This window comes from Falco rusticolus, chromosome Z (genome assembly GCF_015220075.1).
Source record: "Falco rusticolus isolate bFalRus1 chromosome Z, bFalRus1.pri, whole genome shotgun sequence".
Lineage (NCBI taxonomy): Eukaryota > Metazoa > Chordata > Aves > Falconiformes > Falconidae > Falco > Falco rusticolus.
The window spans coordinates 73730217-73742308 of NC_051210.1; the positions used below are offsets into that span (position 1 = coordinate 73730217).

Below are 12092 nucleotides of genomic sequence, written 5' to 3' on the forward strand. Positions count from 1 at the left end.
TAACTCCTGGATGACACCAAGTAAAGTTTACGGCTCTTACTAGCCCTGTTAGGAAATGATTGCTTCCCAATTCTAAGCCTGGTAAACATTTAAAAACAACTTCATATGAAAAAAAAAAAATATTCTCTAAGTTGCCCTATCATGTGCTACCACTAGCAGCATCAGCACGGTTCTGCATTTCAGCTGTAGCTGTCGCCAGTCTCCAGAGTACCAGGGGAAGACACAACAGGGAGAAAGAATCCTGAACATACCAGGTGGAAGCAGATGCAGAAAACTAATCCTGGATACATACAGTGCAAACAACAAACCAGTTTCTAACTTCTTTGCATATACAATCACATTTTACACCAAAGACTTCAGCTCTTCTGGTTTTCAAATTAATTTACTCTCTCTTACAATCCCTTAAAAACTTCTCAAGCTACACCTAAATACAATGAGACACTTAAAATACCTGGGGTACTGCATCTGCATGCATCATCTAACCTAAATGAAACAGAGCAGCCAGAAGGGATAGAAAAAGCTCGGAAGCACAGCCAAACAGAAGAACACACAATTTTTTTTAAAGCTTCTATCCCGGACAGCTGTATTTTACCAGACCTGGAAAGCGGCACAAGCTGTATATGCACATGCAGATCACTGCGGTTCTCGTATATCTACAGTAGCCAGGAGATCTTCACCTGGGAAACCAAACATGATACACAATGTTCCCAAGCGTCACTCCAAACATGCTGTTATTAAAAAATTGCCTCTACAGCAACAGAGCTGCTGACTTAAGAACTTACATGGCAGATCAATGATTCATTTAGTTCTCTGGGTACATTTAAAGCAGCAGTTCCCAGCTCATATGACAACAAAGTCTTAACATGTGGCGCACTAAGAGTCCATAATGCTGCCCTCCAATTAAAGGGAAACTGAACTGCAAATGCATCGAGATACAGAGGTAGTGCTGCGAGCTGAGCTACCTCTAAGTCTCGCAGTACTGCAATGGCTGGGAGACAGAGCCTCATCCATCTTTCAGGGCCCTTCTCTATCCTAGAGGTGATGGCAGGAGATGTTCAGTCACTGTGTGAAAGGAACCACTGCTGGAGAAGGAAAGTGACAGAGGTAGATGCTATCTTCTAGAGGAACGTCCCACACTCTTAGTGGCTGCTGCTTTGCAACCTGCTTCTGACCCTGCCATGGCAGGACAGACTGAAAACGGAGAAGACGCAAGAAATGAAGAGCAGCAGAAGCCTTGAAAGAGCTAACTGATGCACCCATTCCGGACAGGCAGACAGATTTTCCCACTCTAAAATAACAACCCTTCAATACTGACTAACAGGAACTTCGCACTGCTGTATTTGGTACAGTAAGCAAAGGAGTAAGTAATAGATGCGCTTTAAATGATCGACTGTGTTAAAAACAGAAGAGCTGCAAAAAGCTGGTTACTTACTTCATGTTTTCAGTTTTCTACAGAAGTCCTATTCTCAAAATTCTATGTACTATAAAACCCAGTATGTTTTAAAAAGCCCAAAACAAACAGAGTCCTGTGTTTTGAGTATAGCTGTAGGGAGAAAACACACTATTACCACTATTAGCTGAAATACTCTTATTTTTTAAATTCAGATGCTCTAACACATAATGGTTTACAGGGAGTACATTTTCTTATACTTGAAAAAAATTTAAAAAAAAAAAAATCACAAGAAGTAATGCAGTCCAAAACATCAATTGCACAAGAAAGCAAATTCTCTTTTGGATACTCCCTCAATACACAGGGAGAGACAGGAATTTCACCTTTTTCAAAGCAGAGACAGTTTACAAGCAGCTGTGTCAGAATGAACTTGGATGAGGAGGTAGCAGCTGCAAGCCTTGACTTCAGCTAGTATGCTGTGCCCCCTCCCTCCCAGAAGCCTGAACACTTGCCCCAAAGCACTGATGTTCCACCTCACAAGGAAATCAAGTGAGCTGTACTTCCCGTTAAATAACAAGCAATTCCAGTAATGAACTTCCCATTGACGGGGTCACAGCAGCAGTGCATCACCAGGACACTTTCTCAAGGAAGAGGGATGGCTCCAGACCAACTTGAGACAGCTTAGTTGTCAAGGCAGGTGTCAGACACACTTTCCCCTTTACACACTGGACTGTGGTTAAAGAGCGGCGCTTATTACATCCATGAAACGCTGCACTCACCCCGAATTGCACCATCCAGGAGACCGTGCACTCAAAATAGTACACTCAAAGCGTAAGATACAATTTGTATTGATTGTAGTGCTGCAGGGCCAAAGCCTGCATCCTCCTTTGCACCCTGAAGCGGGGTATGAGACTAACAGATGACCTAACTTTTTTCCACAACAGATGGCAAATCCTGACAGTTGCTGGCCAAATGCCAGTGGGTGCACTAATGTTCCACCTGTGCTTAGAGCATGATACAAATTGCTCACGCTGCTAGGGGCTTGGGAGCAAAAAGCAAGCAACAGGCAGAGGGGGAGAGATGAGCTTCACAATGACAGACAACTTCGAAACACTTCATTGCCCAATGCAGAAAAAAACCCCACCACAATCTCCAAAAACATCATCTCTCTTCTTGGTCCCAAGAGTCAGCTAAGAGCTTGGAAGAGCAGCTACGTAAGCCTTGGATGCATTCTGGCTAAGGCCTTACTTTTGGGGGTTGTTTATTTGTTTGGTTTTTTCGGTTGGTTGTTCTTTTTAAATAAAATAAAAATATTTTTCAAATAAAATCACAAAAAATTCACACTCAACTTTACTTGAGATGGGTTTGCTTCATTTAGCTACTTTCCACATTCTGTGCATTTCAACTACAAGTAATTGCCAGAAAGGCAGTTCTTATAACATCATGTTATTTATATACTGTGCTAACGATAATGTTCAGGAGCACTCAGCACTGATGTTTCACTAACTGAACTGCATACTTCTAACAGGGTTTAAGTGCACCTACCACAGAACAACTCTAACAACACGCTTGACCTCTTCTAGAGCCAAATTTGTCTAGATACAAAGAAGTTAATGTTCCCTGCTCAGGAACAAAATGTCTGACTGCACAACCCTGAAATAGTATTAATAGTTTCTTAAACTGCTGCTAGTCTAAACATTCCAGCACTGGGAGAGCTTTGCATCTTCCCTGTTTATTCTGATCTTCTTAGAAAGAAGCCAAACAGGAAACGAACACCGGCAAATTGATCTGCACTGAACTATTCTGACCGAACTGAGAGTGAACACCACTATAAAACACAAACTGCTCCCAACATACTTCCTCTGCATTGTCAGCACCCTGGGTAAGTTATTGAAATGCACTCACCAAAAGGTAATTCAAATCTTGTATCCAGCAAAATTTTGTGAGGAGTTGGGTTTTTGGTTCCACAGATTTCATCATGTTTCATTACAACTTCTGCCTCCAGCGTAGACCACTCCCCGGGACCTTCCTGTGAATCACAAGCCACAGGTGAAGTTTCAAGTCTGGCAGGCCCTTATGCAGCAACTCTCACACGTTTTCTAACAAAAAAGACTTCAGGAAGAGCTTTACAGTATTACTAAGGCCCGATACCCAATTTTAATATCAAATGACATCTATTCAGCATGTGCTGGCAGCTTTTCCTCCAAATCTTAACGGCCTTTACCAAGACAGCAGCAAACACCTCATAGCAGAGCTACTGCCTTCTCAGTGTCACTGCAAAGGTAAGTCCCCAAAGGCAGGCACCAAGGAGGGACTAGACAGCCAGAGGAAGCGAGCACCAGGTAGACCTTATGGCCACACTGCTGGGCATCCACCCCCTCGCCTCCTTTTACAGAACACACAAGTGCTCTCTCTCTACTCAGATTCAATAATCTTTTAAATAAATGCCCTGAAGTTTAAGGTAAAAAGACAAACATGTTCTGCTTAGCTGTAAGAACTGCCAAATTCAGTAGTTAGGACAGTTACAGACGTTGGCACAACCCATTTCCTACCTTTTCCAATTCATACTAGCACCACTACATACCTTCCAACACCACAGCCAGAAGCTTTAAAATGGCGATGTAGACCTGCCTCAAAGATCGGATTGTCTTTTATCTGTCTACAGCAGGAACTCAAAAAAATCTGAGCATCAGACTAAGCAGTCAGTCCTTAAGGAATTCAGACATTTATCAATTACATCGGTTCCTTAACAGATTAAGCCCTGGTTTTTGAGTCCATGTGAATGAGATAAGACCAAGGATACACACTTAAGCTCAGTTTTGGTCTATTGGCAGCCTCCTTCAAAAACAAAAACAACAGGATGCCAACAGACCTCCCCCCTCACCCAGCCCTCCTGACTTTGCAAGAGGAAGTTTTACTGAGGAGCACAGTCCTGGACTGCACCACGCCAGATTTGTAACATGTTAACTATTGACATTGGAGCTGTCAAAATAAAGCTTCTGTGTCAGCTTAACCTCATCAGATTGGTGAATGGCCTTCAAAGCAATCCACACAGTCCCAACCAGCGTGTCCCAGATCAGTCCTTTGTTCCATACTTCAACAATCAGGCCCAGGTCCAGCCGATTGATCTCACTGCAATAAAAGGAAAGGCAGCACAGGTGAGAAAAAAGCAGAATATAATCTAATTAGGTTCTGCGTTACCACCATGACTATACCAGTGAACTCTTTCCACACAGCCATGTCAAGCTACAGAGAGCTTCTGGAAGGATGTGGTCAAGGTGTTCCACACTCACAGGCAACGCTAGTTTCTAATGACCGATTTCTCACAGTTTAAATAACTACACAAAGACTGCAAAATAAAACCCTGAACTATGCCATGCAGACACTGCCAGTTGAGAACTTGTCTCTGCAGCTATGTACACAGGAGCAGGAAGCCTATCTTGGGCCAAAACCTAGAGGTAAGCTGTTCTTTGTCATCAGGCACCCCATTTCTAATGAAGTGGGTGTCTCCTTTCACTTGGCAGCACAGCAACACAAGCACACTCCGGCAGGTCCAAACATGCCAGTACTTATCTGTGAGAGGAGCTGCCACATGCCTAAAGTAACAGTCCCAAACGCAGCACAGCTGCATCAGCAGCACTACCTATTGCTCAAGGCTGTGTTGCACCTCTTCTGCTGCAGCACTAACTTCTTCCTCTGTGTGACAATGACAGGCTTTGAGCCATGCGAATCTCCAGCGGCAAGCAGTGGCAATACAGCCACACGACCATCAAGTGGCAAGTTCGTGAAAATACTTATCTGAAGGTTTTCATGAACACCTTCCCTTCTCGGTAAGGAAAGGATGTATCTCAAATCCACTTCTTCCCTATTGTTCATACCATTTATCCCACCCCCCCAGCCATGCTGGTTTATAATATGCCTGCTTAAGAACAGCATAGCGCTTGCTCACCCTGAACTGCGGGTAAAAGCAACAAGTAGAGAAGAATCCTGAGTCCGCCTGTTGATATGCAACTGTCCCACACTTATCATGAAGAAAGGCTATTCTTCCTACTTCTTTGAGCTCAGGACTTTCCTTTAGTGCAACAGCTAATGCCCAAAAGTAGGTATTTTGGACACACAGTGCTACTGCCTGCTGTCCTTCCTTTCAAATGTCCACATTCAGGTTATTGAGGGAATTTAAAAGCATGTTAGTCATTAATTTCTATAGACTGCCGCCATGGCCCAAAAAAAACCTGCTGCCAATTCCAGCACCTATTTGAGCTTTGTCCCAGAGACTTCTTACAACTTTAAAACAGAACATTCTATCTACAAAGTTAAAGACAAACTCTACAGCTACAGCAAAGAACATTAGCATCTATTTTAAACCCAGGTGTTTCTGTTCTTGTTTAAGACACAGGAATTGAGGTCAGGAGTGTCCACTACTTGGGCTACTCAGTCCACATAGTTCAAAATGAAGCTATTACACAGGCTTCTTATCAGTTTACTGCTAGCATATTGAAATTGAGTCTCCAGCTCCCTCTGTTTGCATATGGCTGCTTAATACAGCAATAACTAACAACCAGCCACCCGCACCCATCACTGCTCTGTCCTCCCACCACTTGCCTCTTGGAAGATGATATTTCTCTGATTGCACAAACCTGCAATAACAACAGAAGCAACTTGATTTTCTGCTGGCTGGACTAGCATGAGACCAGAAAGGGAAGGGAAGGAAGAAATCAGGCACGCTGTAAAGGCACGTTCTTTGCTTCAGCAAACATTGACAGAGCAAGACACTGATCATATGACACCCAACAGACTTCTATCCAGAACTCCACAGGACAGGCCACCAGATAGGAACGGGGGGGGGGGGGGGGGGGGGGGGGGGGGGTGCGGGGACGGGGGCGGTGGGACAGAAAGATTTTCAGGACAGTGGCTTTGATTGCCTTTGTGTCTCCCTTTCTCCACCTTCTGGTTAGATGCAGAATAGCTTCAAAGAACAAAAGAGCTGACTTTGGAATTTGGTGCCCCTCCTTCTCCACACGCACGCAGAATTCAAATGAAAAACACTCCTAAACTTCAACACCGATGTAATCATCACGTTCTAAGCATCAGTCTGCACTTTCACTCAAGAGGTGTTTGCTGCAAATACACAGTCCTTTTAAAGCTGCTTCAAAATTAGAAGATGTCCCCAAAGAACACATTAAAAGTGTTTTACTGGTCTGGTAAACAAGCAAATCTCAAACAACCCCAAAGTCTCAGATTCTGAAGTGTCTCAGAAGATTCTAAAGTCTCATAAGGAGTTTGGAAGCAAAAACAACAAATACAGATAAAAAGCATTTTCTTCGTTGTAGTATATTCTTCTACTGTGCCTCATAAAAAAGGTAAACACAAATACAGACAATAAAAGCATCCTTCCCTGAGGAAAAAACTAAAGTGTTCAAAAGCCTTTTCAAACTCCAGAAAGAAAAAAAGCAAACCAGTGAATAGTAGTATTAGAATATCAGTGTTATTTCTCCTGGGACAAATTAATGTACACAGAATCATGCAAAACACATTCCCTGCCATGTGTAATATTTCTGTTATCAACATACGAACAACTGTGCTGTTGCCTGGCTAAAGCAGGGACGATAATGGTGAGGTGGTTCAGCCAATATTCTGCTTTCATATCCCCTAGCAACTAATTACAGAGCAGCACAGTGACCTTATAGCATGCTAACTCAGCTCCCAGCTGATACTGGAAAGCAGTTCCAGGAGTTGTTTGAGGGGAAGAAGGAGGAGCAACCATGACAGCTGTCACCCAGCACAAATAAGTGCCATTCTTAAATCACTGGTGAGCAGCCTTCTCTGTAGCTGGCCATGTTTAAAGCTAGTTCCTGTCTACAGGATGAGCACAAATAACAGGAAGAATGAGTTACTAGTTTGAGTACGAGCACATGATTTGCCTGACAGGTACAATTCCCTGTCCCAGACCTTACCCCAGTCCTGCACCGTTTACATCAGTGACAGCCACAGCCTCTGTCTGACCAGAAACTGCGGAGTTCAGAAGATGGTAGCATTCAGAAGCACATGTGTGTCACCAGATGCTAAAGCATAGACTCCAGACTCTGTGCAGAAGCACAGACCTCACGTGCTGCTCCAAAAGCAGGGTGCCACCAGGGAAAGGAGATGGGAGCACAGCTGTAACAACACAGTACTGACCCAGGTGAACTCCTCAGCCAGAGACAAAAGCCTCCCACTTTTGGCAGAGGAGAACCAACTGCTGCTGGACTGTGAAACATACTCACAAAATCCCATGTTGGGTCTCTTGCTACAGACACTGTGTAAACAGCTCAGACCCACTCAAGACCGGCAGCACTAGCTTTGACTCCACAAGATGAACACAACATCACTACCCCTGCAACAGCACCGTCCATGCCACCTTCAGAGAATCCTGGAGGTCCAGGATTTACTAACTTCAGTTCACTTTGTCTCACAAAGCTATAGAAACAAAGCAGATGCAATATATCAATGAGTCATTCATCCAGCAGCAAAAAAAACCCTCCACCATTTAAAAAGATACTGGGAAATCCCTGGCTACATGTCAGGACTACAAGGACCAGAGCAAGTAAGAAGTGCCAACTGCACCAGAAACCCCGGGAGAGCTGAACTCATTCTGCTGCTCATGGCAGGGACCGGCAGCCCCTCAAGCTGCACAGAGAAGCTAGAAAACACATCCATGGGCCCCAGGCCAGTGGCAGAAAGCATCAACACACAAGAGCAGCTCTCACACTTGAGGGAAGCAGGACCACCTTGTCAATGCCTTGAGTGCACTAACAATGGCCCTTAATCACCCTGACCAGCCACACTAAGTGTCCTCCACCCACAGCCTCTACCTATGGCCCATTTAAGCTCAGCTCCGGGTCTTTAGCCCTTGCCTAAGCTATGTTGTAGGTGTGCTTGTCTCCAGCTTAGCTGCAGCTTGCCCATGTCTGATCACTGACCCCATCAACCCACAGACTGACTTCCCAGCTCAGCTTCAGACTTGCCTTGTCATGGAACTGACTGGAAATTACTGGACTATGCCTGACCCTGATTATTACCAACAGATGCAGCCCTGAGCCTGACTTGCTAACTTACACTCCCAGCTTGACTTTTTTTTTTTTTTTTAATGACTGCCTCATTACTACGAACTTGTCTGATGAGCTGACCTCTCAGCAGACACTGGCCTGATCCTCAGGCCAGCTCCGCTGGTGCTGCTGAGGTGCTGTGGGACTGGGCCCTGGCTGGTGAGGACCTTGCTCTACCAACCATCCTACCACACTCTGCTTCTGGCTGCCTGATGCTGTGGGAGCAGCTGGTCCTCACTGCACCCTGACACACAGGTCTAAGAACAGGAATCCAGGCAATCTTGTGCTATTAAAGAGCACAGGCTACTCCAGCCACTCTGTGGCACAGGCAGAGAATCTCCCAACACACATCTCTTTCACCACAGGTCAGTGTGTAACACAGAAAAGCAAATGATTCAGACTGTCACCAGACTTGTGCATTCTACCCAAGTACTCCAATTTATACACACAATAGCAACTCCGTATAAACATCATGCTGTGGAAGGACTCAACCACAAGCAACCCATCACTGCACCATACTTACAACATGAAGTCCTGTTCCCAGCAGGGTTGGTCACCTCGCACAGCTACAGTCGTGCTCTTCACATTTTGCACTTTCAGGGTCACATATGTATTGAATTTATCTGGGAAACGAGAGGCAGAAGTTGTCTCCTTCAGTATACCCTTTCATCACATAAGCGCAACATTTCAAGGTTTTCAGTCCATACGCTGCATCCCAGGGGGACCCAAAATGAAAAGTCCATGTGGGAAGACATCACTGGGTTATGGAGCCAAATGTGCAAGGTGTTTTTCACTTGCCATCAATTTCTCCATCACAGTTTTTTAGAAATTCAGGCACAAACAAAACCAAGCAACTAAGCACTTGCAGCAAGTCAGGGACAAAGAAAAGAGTATAAAATCCTGAAGAACACAGACACTTCATGCTTAAGATGGTTACTGAAAGGAAGATGAGAGGAAGAAGAGACAGTCTGAAGGAACAGGGCCCCATCATGCAGACCACCCAGAGGGAGGAACAAACTTGCAAAACATACAAGCAAGAAGCAGTTGGGCTGATTGTATCATCTCTTCCCTTCTGGCCCAACCACTCTGCCAGTTCCAACCTGGTTTTCCAGCCATGAATCCACAAATAACTTTACAGATCAATCAGGAGCAGAAGGAAAATACAGTGATTGATGCTAAATGTGCTAAAATTGATCTGTATTGCTTGAATGACCTGACCTAGAAGAACCATGCTGCACTCACATTTTGACAAGGCGGGCGTCATTTAGACATTTTGCTTTTTATTTCAAATCTGAAGAAAAACCCTGAAACAACTTTTTTTCCTAGTTGCTGCTATCTCTTTGCTAATAAAATCAAAAGCAGCCAAGCACAGACCCACACAAAGTTTGAGTCTCAGCATCTGAGAATGAACAAACTCCCTTCGAAGAGGAGTTACCACCTTAGACCTATCTATCAGTTTCATGAAGCCTGGAACGAGATGTATGCTAAGTAGCTAGAAAGCAATGTGCATATTTTAATACTTCGATGTTCTGCTACATCTATTCCCAGCATAAGTTAGATCACAGTCCGTTTTAAAACTGTCAAAATTTGCATACGTCGTTGCTGTGGGCTATTATTGCTTGTCCCAGCACCTAGCTTGAAATATCCTAACAGAAAGGGAGGAAATGGAAATGATACTATCCAGCAGCTCTGGAAAAAGCAGGATTCACTGCAAGCCAGGTTCCCTCATATCTTGCTACATCACTTGCATCCTCCTGGGTCACTGGGCTTGTCAGTGAAACCACACGCTTTGGTTGAGTTAAACCTAGACTACAGGACAAATATTTTGCAGCCATGAGCAGGCTACTTGATTAGAGAAAGGATAAAGTACACACTATCTCCTTTCCAGTCTGGGCACTCAGCCTTCCTTCCCTGGAAATTCAAGGTCAGTGCACACACAGATCTTGACCTGACATGGAGTACGGACAAGGAGCCCTGGGAATGTTCCACTATAACATGAGGAGGGCTATATCAAGAGAATAAAGCTGAACAAATAAGTCATGAATACAGCTTTTGCTTTTGGATCAATTGCTTTGGATCTAAATGCCTGAGTAGGTGTTTTTCCAGAAGAAAACTGCTTATTCTTTTGTAATCTATACATCAGATTTCATTCAATAAATGTATTTGCCTGCTAAGGGATTCCTGGCTAGCCACTGAGGCACAGTGAAATAGTCACCTAGACTGTTAACTATTCGGTTTTATATTATGCAGACACAAAACCCAGTGGATGGGATTTCAGCCCCAAGCACAGCCATTATGGACTGCCACGTATGAGAATGAATCACTTCTGCAGCACCACCCAGCAATCCCAATCAGGACTGAGGAGGCACTGAACCCAGGCAGGCACACACACAACAGTTCTGCTTGGTGGAGATTTTCAGATCCTGTTTTTAACAGGGACAGAGGAAGGGTGAGAGGAAAGGGCAGGGTGGGGTGTGAATTGGTGACAGTAAAGGACCGAACTTCCTCATCCATCACCCGTTTAGGTCAGGTGAGCAGGTGTTTCTTAGCACTGTGATACCAGGTCACAGCCTCAAGCTTTCTACTAACTCAGGCCGCCTGATTTTCAGGGTAGATTTTGTCACTCCTAAGAACATGAAGGAGCCAAGAGGAGGTAAATGAAAACTGGAGGGACCAGCATGAGTAGAAGTGAGAGAGCAGGTGTCAACATAGCTGCAAACAAGCAGTAAAGCATGACTTACCTGGTGGTCCTTGCAGTTTAGCTTTTTTTACTGTAAAGAGAAAAAAGGAAAAGGGGCGGGAGGTGGGGTGGGGGGTGGGGGATGGGGAGAGAGAGACTGTTAGTGATTTTGTCCTGCTACAGTTTCCTTTGAGTCAAAGCATCACAGGGCATCGCATTAACTGGACAACAGCCCCAGCAGAGGCCAGGTAGCTGGAAATCCACACTCATTTTTAACAGTTTACCAGATCTGGAGACAAAAACTCCTCTGTACCCCATGTCACCTCTCAAAAAATGCATTTTAAAAATAATCACAAGATTAATGTTTGGAAAACAATGTGATACGTCTAATGCAAAGCAATTTCAAAACCAGTCCTTTGCAACCAGCAGTTACTGCTGCTTAGCAAGACATCACTTCATACCACCTCACTTAAAGTTACAGACACTCCAGCAGAAATACACATTTCATTTTAAACAAAGAATCTCTCCTAACAGTGGAAAGTAGACATTCAACCACAACTTCAAAATAATCAAGCCTGAATAGTAGCTCTGTATCATGACATCTGTAAATCAAACTAACCCACTACGCCAAACAAGCAGCAGTCTAAACTCAAATGTCACTTTCCCAAGCTTTCCTCTGTTAATTTAGTTCCAGGACAGTATTTATCAAAAACAATGGTTAAAACATAAAACAGCACTAGTTCTTATCTCACCAGATGGGGAAGGTCCATGTCTACCTAGGGGAGATTTTGTTTACATTTCTCTTTGACAGGCTCATAGGCCCACTGGTATTGCTACGTGTAAGCACTAAGAAAAGACATCTCTAGGCACCAGCTAATTTTCCCAGTAGAAAACTAACACCAAGAAGAAAACACAGTTAACAAGCTAGAAAGCAAGA

The 12092-nt window shown here is 44.2% G+C and overlaps 1 protein-coding gene across 14 annotated transcripts in view; it reads right to left on the minus strand.

Moving 5' to 3' along the window:
• The window catches only part of UNC13B (unc-13 homolog B), a 215155-nt gene that overhangs the window by 177036 nt on the left and 26027 nt on the right, over positions 1-12092 (minus strand). For all 14 annotated transcript variants that reach the window (XM_037373647.1, XM_037373652.1, XM_037373651.1 and 11 more), the window contains exons 2-5: positions 11217-11246; positions 8999-9098; positions 4405-4522; positions 3296-3419 (exon numbers count right to left, since the gene is read on the minus strand). In XM_037373647.1, the coding sequence (XP_037229544.1) occupies positions 3296-3419; positions 4405-4522; positions 8999-9098; positions 11217-11246 (372 nt within the window). The remainder of the gene's footprint in view (positions 1-3295; positions 3420-4404; positions 4523-8998; positions 9099-11216; positions 11247-12092) is intronic.